The sequence below is a fragment of the Entelurus aequoreus genome, linkage group LG09 (assembly GCF_033978785.1).
Source record: "Entelurus aequoreus isolate RoL-2023_Sb linkage group LG09, RoL_Eaeq_v1.1, whole genome shotgun sequence".
Taxonomy (NCBI): Eukaryota; Metazoa; Chordata; class Actinopteri; order Syngnathiformes; family Syngnathidae; genus Entelurus; species Entelurus aequoreus.
Window position 1 is genome coordinate 61,923,892 of NC_084739.1, and position 13,553 is coordinate 61,937,444.

Genomic DNA, 13,553 nt, shown 5'->3' on the forward strand with positions numbered 1-13,553 from the left:
CATCTGCACATTGTTTACAATCATGGCCAGCAGCAGAAGTAGCGTGATGTCACAGGTTGTGGAGCTCCTCACATCTGCACATTGTTTACAATCATGGCCACCAGCAGAAGTAGCGTGACGTCACAGGTTGTGGAGCTCCTCACATCTGCACGTTGTTTACAATCATGGCCACCAGCAGAAGTAGCGTGACGTCACAGGTTGTGGAGCTCCTCACATCTGCACATTGTTTACAATCATGGCCACCAGCAGAAGTAGCGTGACGTCACAGCTTGTGGAGCTCCTCACATCTGCACATTGTTTACAATCATGGCCACCAGCAGAAGTAGCGTGACGTCACAGGTTGTGGAGCTCCTCACATCTGCACATTGTTTACAATCATGGCCAGCAGCAGAAGTAGCGTGACGTCACAGGTTGTGGAGCTCCTCACATCTGCACATTGTTTACAATCATGGCCACCAGCAGAAGTAGCGTGACGTCACAGGTTGTGGAGCTCCTCACATCTGCACATTGTTTACAATCATGGCCACCAGCAGAAGTAGCGTGACGTCACAGGTTGTGGAGCGCCTCACATCTGCACATTGTTTACAATCATGGCCACCAGCAGAAGTAGCGTGACGTCACAGGTTGTGGAGCTCCTCACATCTGCACATTGTTTACAATCATGGCCACCAGCAGAAGTAGCGTGACGTCACAGCTTGTGGAGCTCCTCACATCTGCACATTGTTTACAATCATGGCCAGCAGCAGAAGTAGCGTGACGTCACAGCTTGTGGAGCTCCTCACATCTGCACATTGTTTACAATCATGGCCACCAGCAGAAGTAGCGTGACGTCACAGGTTGTGGAGCGCCTCACATCTGCACATTGTTTACAATCATGGCCACCAGCAGAAGTAGCGTGACGTCACAGGTTGTGGAGCTCCTCACATCTGCACATTGTTTACAATCATGGCCAGCAGCAGAAGTAGCGTGACGTCACAGCTTGTGGAGCTCCTCACATCTGCACATTGTTTACAATCATGGCCACCAGCAGAAGTAGCGTGACGTCACAGGTTGTGGAGCTCCTCACATCTGCACATTGTTTACAATCATGGCCACCAGCAGAAGTAGCGTGACGTCACAGCTTGTGGAGCTCCTCACATCTGCACATTGTTTACAATCATGGCCACCAGCAGAAGTAGCGTGACGTCACAGGTTGTGGAGCTCCTCACATTTCCCCATTGTTTACAATCATGGCCACCAGCAGAAGTAGCGTGACGTCACAGGTTGTGGAGCGCCTCACATCTGCACATTGTTTACAATCATGGCCACCAGCAGAAGTAGCGTGACGTCACAGGTTGTGGAGCTCCTCACATCTGCACATTGTTTACAATCATGGCCACCAGCAGAAGTAGCGTGACGTCACAGGTTGTGGAGCGCCTCACATCTGCACATTGTTTACAATCATGGCCACCAGCAGAAGTAGCGTGACGTCACAGGTTGTGGAGCTCCTCACATCTGCACATTGTTTACAATCATGGCCACCAGCAGAAGTAGCGTGACGTCACAGGTTGTGGAGCGCCTCACATCTGCACATTGTTTACAATCATGGCCACCAGCAGAAGTAGCGTGACGTCACAGGTTGTGGAGCTCCTCACATCTGCACATTGTTTACAATCATGGCCACCAGCAGAAGTAGCGTGACGTCACAGGTTGTGGAGCTCCTCACATCTGCACGTTGTTTACAATCATGGCCACCAGCAGAAGTAGCGTGACGTCACAGGTTGTGGAGCTCCTCACATCTGCACGTTGTTTACAATCATGGCCACCAGCAGAAGTAGCGTGACGTCACAGGTTGTGGAGCTCCTCACATCTGCACATTGTTTACAATCATGGCCACCAGCAGAAGTAGCGTGACGTCACAGGTTGTGGAGCGCCTCACATCTGCACATTGTTTACAATCATGGCCACCAGCAGAAGTAGCGTGACGTCACAGGTTGTGGAGCTCCTCACATCTGCACATTGTTTACAATCATGACCACCAGCAGAAGTAGCGTGACGTCACAGCTTGTGGAGCTACTCACATCTGCACATTGTTTACAATCATGGCCACCAGCAGAAGTAGCGTGACGTCACAGGTTGTGGAGCTCCTCACATCTGCACATTGTTTACAATCATGGCCACCAGCAGAAGTAGCGTGACATCACAGGTTGTGGAGCTACTCACATCTGCACATTGTTTACAATCATGGCCACCAGCAGAAGTAGCGTGACATCACAGGTTGTGGAGCTCCTCACATCTGCACATTGTTTACAATCATGGCCACCAGCAGAAGTAGCGTGACGTCACAGGTTGTGGAGCTCCTCACATCTGCACATTGTTTACAATCATGGCCAGCAGCAGAAGTAGCGTGACGTCACAGGTTGTGGAGCGCCTCACATCTGCACATTGTTTACAATCATGGCCACCAGCAGAAGTAGCGTGACGTCACAGGTTGTGGAGCTCCTCACATCTGCACATTGTTTACAATCATGGCCACCAGCAGAAGTAGCGTGACGTCACAGGTTGTGGAGCTCCTCACATTTCCCCATTGTTTACAATCATGGCCACCAGCAGAAGTAGCGTGACGTCACAGCTTGTGGAGCTCCTCACATCTGCACATTGTTTACAATCATGGCCACCAGCAGAAGTAGCGTGACGTCACAGGTTGTGGAGCTCCTCACATCTGCACATTGTTTACAATCATGGCCACCAGCAGAAGTAGCGTGACGTCACAGGTTGTGGAGCTCCTCACATCTGCACATTGTTTACAATCATGGCCACCAGCAGAAGTAGCGTGACGTCACAGGTTGTGGAGCTACTCACATCTGCACATTGTTTACAATCATGGCCACCAGCAGAAGTAGCGTGACGTCACAGCTTGTGGAGCTACTCACATCTGCACATTGTTTACAATCATGGCCACCAGCAGAAGTAGCGTGACGTCACAGGTTGTGGAGCTCCTCACATCTGCACATTGTTTACAATCATGGCCACCAGCAGAAGTAGCGTGACGTCACAGGTTGTGGAGCTCCTCACATCTGCACATTGTTTACAATCATGGCCACCAGCAGAAGTAGCGTGACGTCACAGGTTGTGGAGCTCCTCACATCTGCACATTGTTTACAATCATGGCCAGCAGCAGAAGTAGCGTGACGTCACAGGTTGTGGAGCGCCTCACATCTGCACATTGTTTACAATCATGGCCACCAGCAGAAGTAGCGTGACGTCACAGATTGTGGAGCTCCTCACATCTGCACATTGTTTACAATCATGGCCACCAGCAGAAGTAGCGTGACATCACAGGTTGTGGAGCTCCTCACATCTGCACATTGTTTACAATCATGGCCACCAGCAGAAGTAGCGTGACGTCACAGGTTGTGGAGCTCCTCACATTTCCCCATTGTTTACAATCATGGCCACCAGCAGAATTAGCGTGACGTCACAGCTTGTGGAGCTCCTCACATCTGCACATTGTTTACAATCATGGCCACCAGCAGAAGTAGCGTGACGTCACAGGTTGTGGAGCTCCTCACATTTGCACATTGTTTACAATCATGGCCACCAGCAGAAGTAGCGTGACGTCACAGGTTGTGGAGCTCCTCACATCTGCACATTGTTTACAATCATGGCCACCAGCAGAAGTAGCGTGACGTCACAGGTTGTGGAGCGCCTCACATCTGCACATTGTTTACAATCATGGCCACCAGCAGAAGTAGCGTGACGTCACAGGTTGTGGAGCTCCTCACATCTGCACATTGTTTACAATCATGGCCACCAGCAGAAGTAGCGTGACGTCACAGGTTGTGGAGCTCCTCACATCTGCACATTGTTTACAATCATGGCCACCAGCAGAAGTAGCGTGACGTCACAGCTTGTGGAGCGCCTCACATCTGCACATTGTTTACAATCATGGCCACCAGCAGAATTAGCGTGACGTCACAGGTTGTGGAGCGCCTCACATCTGCACATTGTTTACAATCATGGCCACCAGCAGAAGTAGCGTGACGTCACAGGTTGTGGAGCTCCTCACATCTGCACATTGTTTACAATCATGGCCACCAGCAGAAGTAGCGTGACGTCACAGGTTGTGGAGCTCCTCACATCTGCACATTGTTTACAATCATGGCCACCAGCAGAAGTAGCGTGACGTCACAGCTTGTGGAGCTCCTCACATCTGCACATTGTTTACAATCATGGCCACCAGCAGAAGTAGCGTGACGTCACAGGTTGTGGAGCTCCTCACATCTGCACATTGTTTACAATCATGGCCACCAGCAGAAGTAGCGTGACGTCACAGGTTGTGGAGCGCCTCACATCTGCACATTGTTTACAATCATGGCCACCAGCAGAAGTAGCGTGACGTCACAGCTTGTGGAGCGCCTCACATCTGCACATTGTTTACAAGCATGGCCACCAGCAGAAGTAGCGTGACGTCACAGGTTGTGGAGCTCCTCACATCTGCACATTGTTTACAATCATGGCCACCAGCAAAAGTAGCGTGACGTCACAGGTTGTGGAGCTCCTCACATCTGCACATTGTTTACAATCATGGCCACCAGCAGAAGTAGCGTGACGTCACAGCTTGTGGAGCTCCTCACATCTGCACATTGTTTACAATCATGGCCACCAGCAGAAGTAGCGTGACGTCACAGCTTGTGGAGCTCCTCACATCTGCACATTGTTTACAATCATGGCCACCAGCAGAAGTAGCATGACGTCACAGGTTGTGGAGCTCCTCACATCTGCACATTGTTTACAATCATGGCCAGCAGCAGAAGTAGCGTGACGTCACAGGTTGTGGAGCTCCTCACATCTGCACATTGTTTACAATCATGGCCACCAGCAGAAGTAGCGTGACGTCACAGGTTGTGGAGCTCCTCACATCTGCACATTGTTTACAATCATGGCCAGCAGCAGAAGTAGCGTGACGTCACAGGTTGTGGAGCGCCTCACATCTGCACATTGTTTACAATCATGGCCACCAGCAGAAGTAGCGTGACGTCACAGATTGTGGAGCTCCTCACATCTGCACATTGTTTACAATCATGGCCACCAGCAGAAGTAGCGTGACGTCACAGGTTGTGGAGCTCCTCACATCTGCACATTGTTTACAATCATGGCCAGCAGCAGCGAGAGCCATTCGGACAGAGAAAGTGACGATTTCCCCATTAATTTGAGCGAGGATGAAAGATTCGTGGATGAGGAAAGTGAGAGTGAAGGACTAGAGGGCAGTGGAAGCGATTCAGATAGGGAAGATGCTGTGAGAGGCGGGTGGGACCTGATATTCAGCTGGGAATGACTACAACAGTAAATAAACACAAGACATATATATACTCTATTAGCCACAACACAACCAGGCTTTTATTTAATATGCCACATAACAAACACCTGCCCCCTCCCGTCCATATAACCCACCAATACAACTCCAACACCCGCACAACACACTCAATCCCACAGCCCAAAGTACCGTTCACCTCCCCAAAGTTCATACAGCACATATATTTCCCCAAAGTTACGTACGTGACATGCACATAGCGGCACGCATGTATGGGCAAGTGATCAAATGTTTGGAAGCCGCAACTGCGTACTCACGGTACCGCGTATCCAACTCAAAGTCCTCCTGGTAAGAGTCTCTCTTGTCCCAGTTCTCCACAGGCCAATGGTAAAGCTTGACTGTCATCTTTCGGGAATGTAAACAATGAAACACCGGCTACGTGTTTGTGTTGCTGCAGCCGGCCGCTAATACACCGCTTCCCACCTACAGCTTTCTTCTTTGCTGTCTTCATTGTTCATTAAACAAATTGCAAAAGATTCACCAACACAGATGTCCAGAATACTGTGGAATTTTGCGATGAAAACAGACGACTTAATAGCTGGCCACAATGCTGTCCCAATATGTCCGCTACAATCCGTGACGTCACGCGCAAACTTCATCATACCGAGATGTTTTCAGCAGGATATTTCGCGGGAAATGTAAAATGTCACTTTATAAGTGACGTATTGGCATGTGTTGCAATGTTAACATTTCATCATTGATATATAAACTATCAGACTGCGTGGTCGCTAGTAGTGGCTTTCAGTAGGCCTTTAAAGTCCCACTGTGACTTTAACTCCAGTGGCAAAGACTTCCACAGATGTGAGAACCCAGACTGACCCAGAGTGGTCCAGCACCTTTTCACTCTACAGCTCCCACTGTGACTTTAACTCCAGTGGCAAAGACTTCCACAGATGTGAGAACCCAGACTGACCCAGAGTGGTCCAGCACCTTTTCACTCTACAGCTCCCACTGTGACTTTAACTCCAGTGTTAAAGACTTCCACAGTGAGGCCATCACATTTTGGCTTTGGGTCCAAAATAACACCCAAATATTTCAATTCCTTTACCTGCTCTATTTTATTTTGATTATTGTTGACCTGAATTTCATTGAATGATTGTTTCTTCAGAGAAAAACACATTGAGACTGTTTTGTTATCATTTAGGGTTAAACCGTTATTTTGAAGCCTTGTTGATACTTCAGCAAGTGTCTGTTTAATATCTGTGAAGCCTGTTGAGGTGTCGGCTCCACTTAAATGATTGCATCATCTGCATACATTTGGCAGGTGGTATTTGTGCAAATATTGGGGAGGTCATTAATATACATACTGAAAAGCAAAATAGATCCTTGTGGCACACCCAAATCACAATTTATTACGTCTGATTTGGCAGCATTTATTTGAACACATTGTTGCCGCAATTCAAAATATAATTTAAACCAATTTATGTTTTGTTTTGATCCATGACATTGTTTTCATTTTGTCTAGGTGATTTACAGTGTTTTTTAAATGTAAAAATCCTGCTCCAACATACTTGTCTATGGCGTACTGTAGGTGTGTGGACATCTTGGAGCTGTCCGAACTTGAGGACCTCTTGACCTTTCAGTGCCACACCCTCCTCTTGTACTGCGCTGTGTGCGCCCATGGCAACACCAGAGTTTGCCACGCCATCTGCAGCCATGTGGACCAGACCCAGGTCCTCCACGCCCTCCAGGATGCTCATCTACCTGGCCCGCTGCGCTCTGCCTTTTACCAGCTTCTTCTCCAGGTGTGTTTGTGTTTCTCCTCCTGCTTCTAAATGTGTTCATCTTTACTTTTTTTTGCTAGGTTTACCTCAGCAGCCACGCCACCGCCTGTCTCATGATGAACCATGAATACATCGTCCCCATGACGGACCAAACCAGAGACATCACCCTTTGCTCCAGTCTGCCTTTTGGCCTTCCAAGCACGTCTCTCAAACCACAGATGCGCTTCTCCAGGACTTGTTTTGTCTGGAGCGATAGGTTGGAAAGGGAAAGAGCCAGTAGTGACAGTCCAGAACTTCCTCTGGATATAGTGAAGAGCCTCACAGTGGAGATGCTGAGTGCAGCCGTCTGGGCCGTGCATGCTGGTGTCAGAGACCCTATAGGGGGCAGTGTAGAGCATCTGCTAGTTCCTCTCATCAAACTCTTCTACACCCTTCTGGTAATGGGGGTGCTGACTGAGGAGGACCTAACTAGGGTTCTCCAACTGATAGAACCTGGAGTCTTTTCAACAGAGGAAGAAAGTGCAAAAGACGTAAATGATCCCAAATTAGGACTGCTGCAAATGAAACTTCCAGAAACGGTCAAACTTGAGGTGAACACACAGCGTTTGTTCACAATCCATCCAAACAAAGCTGATATATTTGTCTCTTTCCTTGCAGCTCTGCAACGTGCTGACCTACCTGTGCGACATCCAGGTGCGCCACAGGGTAGAAGCAGTGGTCGGCTTCTCGGAAAATGTGGTGACTCAGCTGCAGGAGAACCAGCGCTTCCGCTACAGACAAGTCATGCAGGCTCTCAACATGTCGGCGGCCCTCACTGCACGCAAGACCAAGGAGTTCCGCTCGCCTCCGCAAGAGCAGGTTGGATGTCTCAAACACAATGAAGTCCGTGTAGGAAGAAATAATCAATATTTACACAGCTTGTGCTTGTGTTAAATCACACCTTTAACCAAAGATCATTTGTATGCACTTGAAACCTTTAGCATATCAATCCATCCAACCGTCCCTCTTTTTAACGCTCGTCCCTCTCGAGGTCACAAGGGGTAGAGGGGTGCTGGAGCCTATCCCAAGAAGTGCACCCTGGCCCAGTTGTCACCTCGTGGCAGAGTCTACACAAATAGAGAATAAACACAATAGGGAACATTTAGAGTTGCCAATCAGCCTGTCTGCAGGTGGGGAAGATGGAGTCCATGCAGTCAGAGTCCGCTAATCCAACCCTGGACCTTCTCGCTTTGAATTATGGAATAGATTTAGCAAAAAGGTCAAACAATGTACTGATATGATCTAGTTTGACAAAGTACAAGGAAGAAGAATTCTGACAAACGTCTTGAACCTTATTGGAATTGTGATAATATTATTTGTCTCATTATGCCAATCAACCATTTATTTAGAAGAACTGTTGTATTTACAATTACTGGATTTAAATTGTGTTACAAAATGAGAACAGGAAGTGAACATCTATCCATCCATTTTCTGCCGTATATGTGACAGTAATTGCTATGAATTGGAAAAGAGATAGGGTTGTTTCTTCCTACTCCTTTTCGGTCATGTTGTAAGGAGAAATGAAAGTATGTGATGTATCATACTGTAATTATACATGTTGGAAATAAACTTCAACCATAAAAGACTGGAACACGGCATAAAGTAGCCATGTCAATCTTCTTCGGCTTTAGGGCTCACGTTGTGTGCATTTAGTCATTTCTTCTCCACAATGAGGGTGAGTGCATAATGCACTAAATGGCTGACTTAATGATGATATGAGAGCGTTTGATTCAATGTCAACAATTTCATCGGTCCACCGTGACCCGTTTGGCAATATCATTGGGCTTTAGTGACGAGGCTAAATCTTTTGATGGCCTGTGAACCCGGAAAAATCCATAAATTAGCTGCAACTTGGTTTAAAGTGCAGGGTTCAAATCGGGGAAAATGGTAAGTAGGTTGGCAATTACGATACATGTTCAACCCAGCAAACATATTTGAGATGCATCACATAAGCCATGAAAGCTGCCCAATTCAGTTTTTGTGTTATGCATATGTTTTTGACTGTAGTCTACCTCTGAGTGTGAACAAGGCCTCATAGTGTTTTTGACTGTAGCCTACCTCTGAGTGTGAACAAGGCCTTATAGTGTTTTTGACTGTAGCCTACCTCTGAGTGTGAACAAGGCCTCATAGTGTTTTTGACTGTAGCCTACCTCTGAGTGTGAACAAGGCCTTATAGTGTTTTTGACTGTAGCCTACCTCTGAGTGTGAACAAGGCCTCATAGTGTTTTTGACTGTAGTCTACCTCTGAGTGTGAACAAGGCCTTATAGTGTTTTTGACTGTAGTCTACCTCTGAGTGTGAACAAGGCCTTATAGTGTTTTTGACTGTAGCCTACCTCTGAGTGTGAAAAAGGCCTTATAGTGTTTTTGACTGTAGCCTACCTCTGAGTGTGAACAAGGCCTTATAGTGTTTTTGACTGTAGCCTACCTCTGAGTGTGAAAAAGGCCTTATAGTGTTTTTGACTGTAGCCTACCTCTGAGTGTGAACAAGGCCTTATAGTGTTTTTGACTGTAGCCTACCTCTGAGTGTGAACAAGGCCTTATAGTGTTTTTGACTGTAGTCTACCTCTGAGTGTGAACAAGGCCTTATAGTGTTTTTGACTGTAGCCTACCTCTGAGTGTGAAAAAGGCCTTATAGTGTTTTTGACTGTAGCCTACCTCTGAGTGTGAACAAGGCCTTATAGTGTTTTTGACTGTAGCCTACCTCTGAGTGTGAAAAAGGCCTTATAGTGTTTTTGACTGTAGCCTACCTCTGAGTGTGAACAAGGCCTTATAGTGTTTTTGACTGTAGCCTACCTCTGAGTGTGAACAAGGCCTTATAGTGTTTTTGACTGTAGCCTACCTCTAAATGTGAACAAGGCCTTATAGTGTTTTTGACTGTAGTCTACCTCTGAGTGTGAACAAGGCCTTATAGTGTTTTTGACTGTAGCCTACCTCTGAGTGTGAACAAGGCCTCATAGTGTTTTTGACTGTAGCCTACCTCTGAGTGTGAACAAGGCCTCATAGTGTTTTTGACTGTAGCCTACCTCTGAGTGTGAACAAGGCCTCATAGTGTTTTTGACTGTAGTCTACCTCTGAGTGTGAACAAGGCCTTATAGTGTTTTTGACTGTAGCCTACCTCTGAGTGTGAACAAGGCCTTATAGTGTTTTTGACTGTAGCCTACCTCTGAGTGTGAACAAGGCCTCATAGTGTTTTTGACTGTAGCCTACCTCTGAGTGTGAACAAGGCCTTATAGTGTTTTTGACTGTAGCCTACCTCTGAGTGTGAACAAGGCCTTATAGTGTTTTTGACTGTAGCCTACCTCTGAGTGTGAACAAGGCCTCATAGTGTTTTTGACTGTAGCCTACCTCTGAGTGTGAACAAGGCCTCATAGTGTTTTTGACTGTAGTCTACCTCTGAGTGTGAAAAAGGCCTTATAGTGTTTTTGACTGTAGCCTACCTCTGAGTGTGAACAAGGCCTTATAGTGTTTTTGACTGTAGCCTACCTCTGAGTGTGAACAAGGCCTTATAGTGTTTTTGACTGTAGCCTACCTCTGAGTGTGAACAAGGCCTTATAGTGTTTTTGACTGTAGCCTATCTCTGAGTGTGAACAAGGCCTTATAGTGTTTTTGACTGTAGCCTACCTCTGAGTGTGAACAAGGCCCCATAGTGTTTTTGACTGTAGCCTACCTCTGAGTGTGAACAAGGCCTTATAGTGTTTTTGACTGTAGCCTACCTCTGAGTGTGAACAAGGCCTCATAGTGTTTTTGACTGTAGCCTACCTCTGAGTGTGAACAAGGCCTCATAGTGTTTTTGACTGTAGCCTACCTCTGAGTGTGAACAAGGCCTCATAGTGTTTTTGACTGTAGTCTACCTCTGAGTGTGAACAAGGCCTTATAGTGTTTTTGACTGTAGCCTACCTCTGAGTGTGAACAAGGCCTCATAGTGTTTTTGACTGTAGCCTACCTCTGAGTGTGAACAAGGCCTCATAGTGTTTTTGACTGTAGCCTACCTCTGAGTGTGAACAAGGCCTCATAGTGTTTTTGACTGTAGCCTACCTCTGAGTGTGAACAAGGCCTCATAGTGTTTTTGACTGTAGCCTACCTCTGAGTGTGAACAAGGCCTCAGTGTTTTTGACTGTAGCCTACCTCTGAGTGTGAACAAGGCCTCATAGTGTTTTTGACTGTAGCCTACCTCTGAGTGTGAACAAGGCCTTATAGTGTTTTTGACTGTAGCCTACCTCTGAGTGTGAACAAGGCCTTATAGTGTTTTTGACTGTAGCCTACCTCTGAGTGTGAACAATGCCTTATAGTGTTCACTATTTCTTCTTTTGTCTGCGTCAGATCAACATGCTTCTGAGCTTCAGAGACGAGGACCAGCAGGAGAACTGTCCATGCCCGATGGAAACCCGACAGCTCCTGCGAGACTTCCACCATCTTCTCAACACGCACTGCGGTGGTACCCTCCCTTTTTATATTCCCGCGCTCCATTATTCAACCTCGCGGAGCTCCGTAAAACTCAGCGAGCCGAAAAGAAGCTCTGAGACGGCACTTAGCGTGATCATCTGCCAGCCAGACTCCATTTGATTTTACTGCTCTTTGCACAGGCATCGAATTGGACGGCGCCTCGGAGGAGGGCAAGGCGGCCCAGTTGTCAGTGAAAGATCAACTCCTCAGCCTTGCGGCCAGACTTCTAGGACTGAAGAGAACAGCCGCAGAAGTGGAGGCTAACAGAGCGCAGAGTCCCAGTAAGTATAGAAGGTGTAGAAACACAGAATGCAGAGTCCCAGTAAGTATAGAAGGTGTAGAAACACAGAATGCAGAGTCCCAGTAAGTATAGAAGGTGTAGAAACACAGAATGCAGAGTCCCAATAAGTATAGAAGGTGTAGAAACACAGAATGCAGAGTCCCAATAAGTATAGAAGGTGTAGAAACACAGAATGCAGAGTCCTAGTAAGTATAGAAGGTGTAGAAACACAGAATGCAGAGTCCCAGTAAGTATAGAAGGTGTAGAAACACAGAATGCAGAGTCCCAGTAAGTATAGAAGGTGTAGAAACACAGAATGCAGAGTCCCAATAAGTATAGAAGGTGTAGAAACACAGAATGCAGAGTCCCAATAAGTATAGAAGGTGTAGAAACACAGAATGCAGAGTCCTAGTAAGTATAGAAGGTGTAGAAACACAGAATGCAGAGTCCCAGTAAGTATAGAAGGTGTAGAAACACAGAATGCAGAGTCCCAGTAAGTATAGAAGGTGTAGAAACACAGAATGCAGAGTCCCAGTAAGTATAGAAGGTGTAGAAACACAGAATGCAGAGTCCCAGAAGGTATAGAAGGTGTAGAAACACAGAATGCAGAGTCCCAGTAAGTATAGAAGGTGTAGAAACACAGAATGCAGAGTCCCAGTAAGTATAGAAGGTGTAGAAACACAGAATGCAGAGTCCCAGTAAGTATAGAAGGTGTAGAAACACAGAATGGAGAGTCCCAGTAAGTATAGAAGGTGTAGAAACACAGAATGCAGAGTCCCAGTAAGTATAGAAGGTGTAGAAACACAGAATGCAGAGTCCCAGTAAGTATAGAAGGTGTAGAAACACAGAATGCAGAGTCCCAGTAAGTATAGAAGGTGTAGAAACACAGAATGAAGAGTCCCAGAAGGTATAGAAGGTGTAGAAACACAGAATGCAGAGTCCCAGTAAGTATAGAAGGTGTAGAAACACAGAATGCAGAGTCCCAGAAGGTATAGAAGGTGTAGAAACACAGAATGCAGAGTCCCAGTAAGTATAGAAGGTGTAGAAACACAGAATGCAGAGTCCCAGTAAGTATAGAAGGTGTAGAAACACAGAATGCAGAGTCCCAGTAAGTATAGAAGGTGTAGAAACACAGAATGCAGAGTCCCAGTAAGTATAGAAGCAATTTAATATAGTTAATATTTTCCCCTTTTCCCCTCTGCTCTCCAAAGACTTGTGTTTTTACACATGTTCGCTAGCTTGCGGGCTTATTTTGTGGCAAAGGTATTTGATGCGTTATACGTCATTGTGGAGGACGATATGATACAACCAGGTATACATGCTATTACAAACCCTGTTTCCATATGAGTTGGGAAATGGTGTTAGATGTAAATATAAACAGAATACAATGATTTGCAAATCATTTTCAAGCCATATTCAGTTGAATATGCTACAAAGACAACATATTTCATGTTCACACTCAAAAACTTTTTTTTTTTTTGCAAATAATAATTAAGTTAGAATTTCATGGCTGCAACACGTGCCAAAGTAGTTGGGAAAGGGCATGTTCACCACTGTTACATGGCCTTTCCTTTGAACAACACTCAGTAAAGGTTTGGGAAGTGAGGAGACACATTTTTGAAGTGGAATTCTTTCCCATTCTTGCTTGATGTACAGCTTAAGTTGTTCAACAGTCCGGGGGTCTCCCTTCTGCTATTGCAGGTGCCACACATT

At 46.3% G+C, this 13,553-nt stretch overlaps 1 protein-coding gene across 8 annotated transcripts in view; it reads left to right on the plus strand.

Annotated features, from left to right (window-relative positions):
* Window positions 1–13,553, plus strand: part of LOC133657601 (ryanodine receptor 2-like) — a 212,667-nt gene that overhangs the window by 52,796 nt on the left and 146,318 nt on the right. For all 8 annotated transcript variants that reach the window (XM_062059109.1, XM_062059105.1, XM_062059111.1 and 5 more), the window contains exons 37-41: window positions 6,885–7,098; window positions 7,158–7,667; window positions 7,735–7,935; window positions 11,438–11,552; window positions 11,701–11,841. In XM_062059109.1, the coding sequence (XP_061915093.1) occupies window positions 6,885–7,098; window positions 7,158–7,667; window positions 7,735–7,935; window positions 11,438–11,552; window positions 11,701–11,841 (1,181 nt within the window). The remainder of the gene's footprint in view (window positions 1–6,884; window positions 7,099–7,157; window positions 7,668–7,734; window positions 7,936–11,437; window positions 11,553–11,700; window positions 11,842–13,553) is intronic.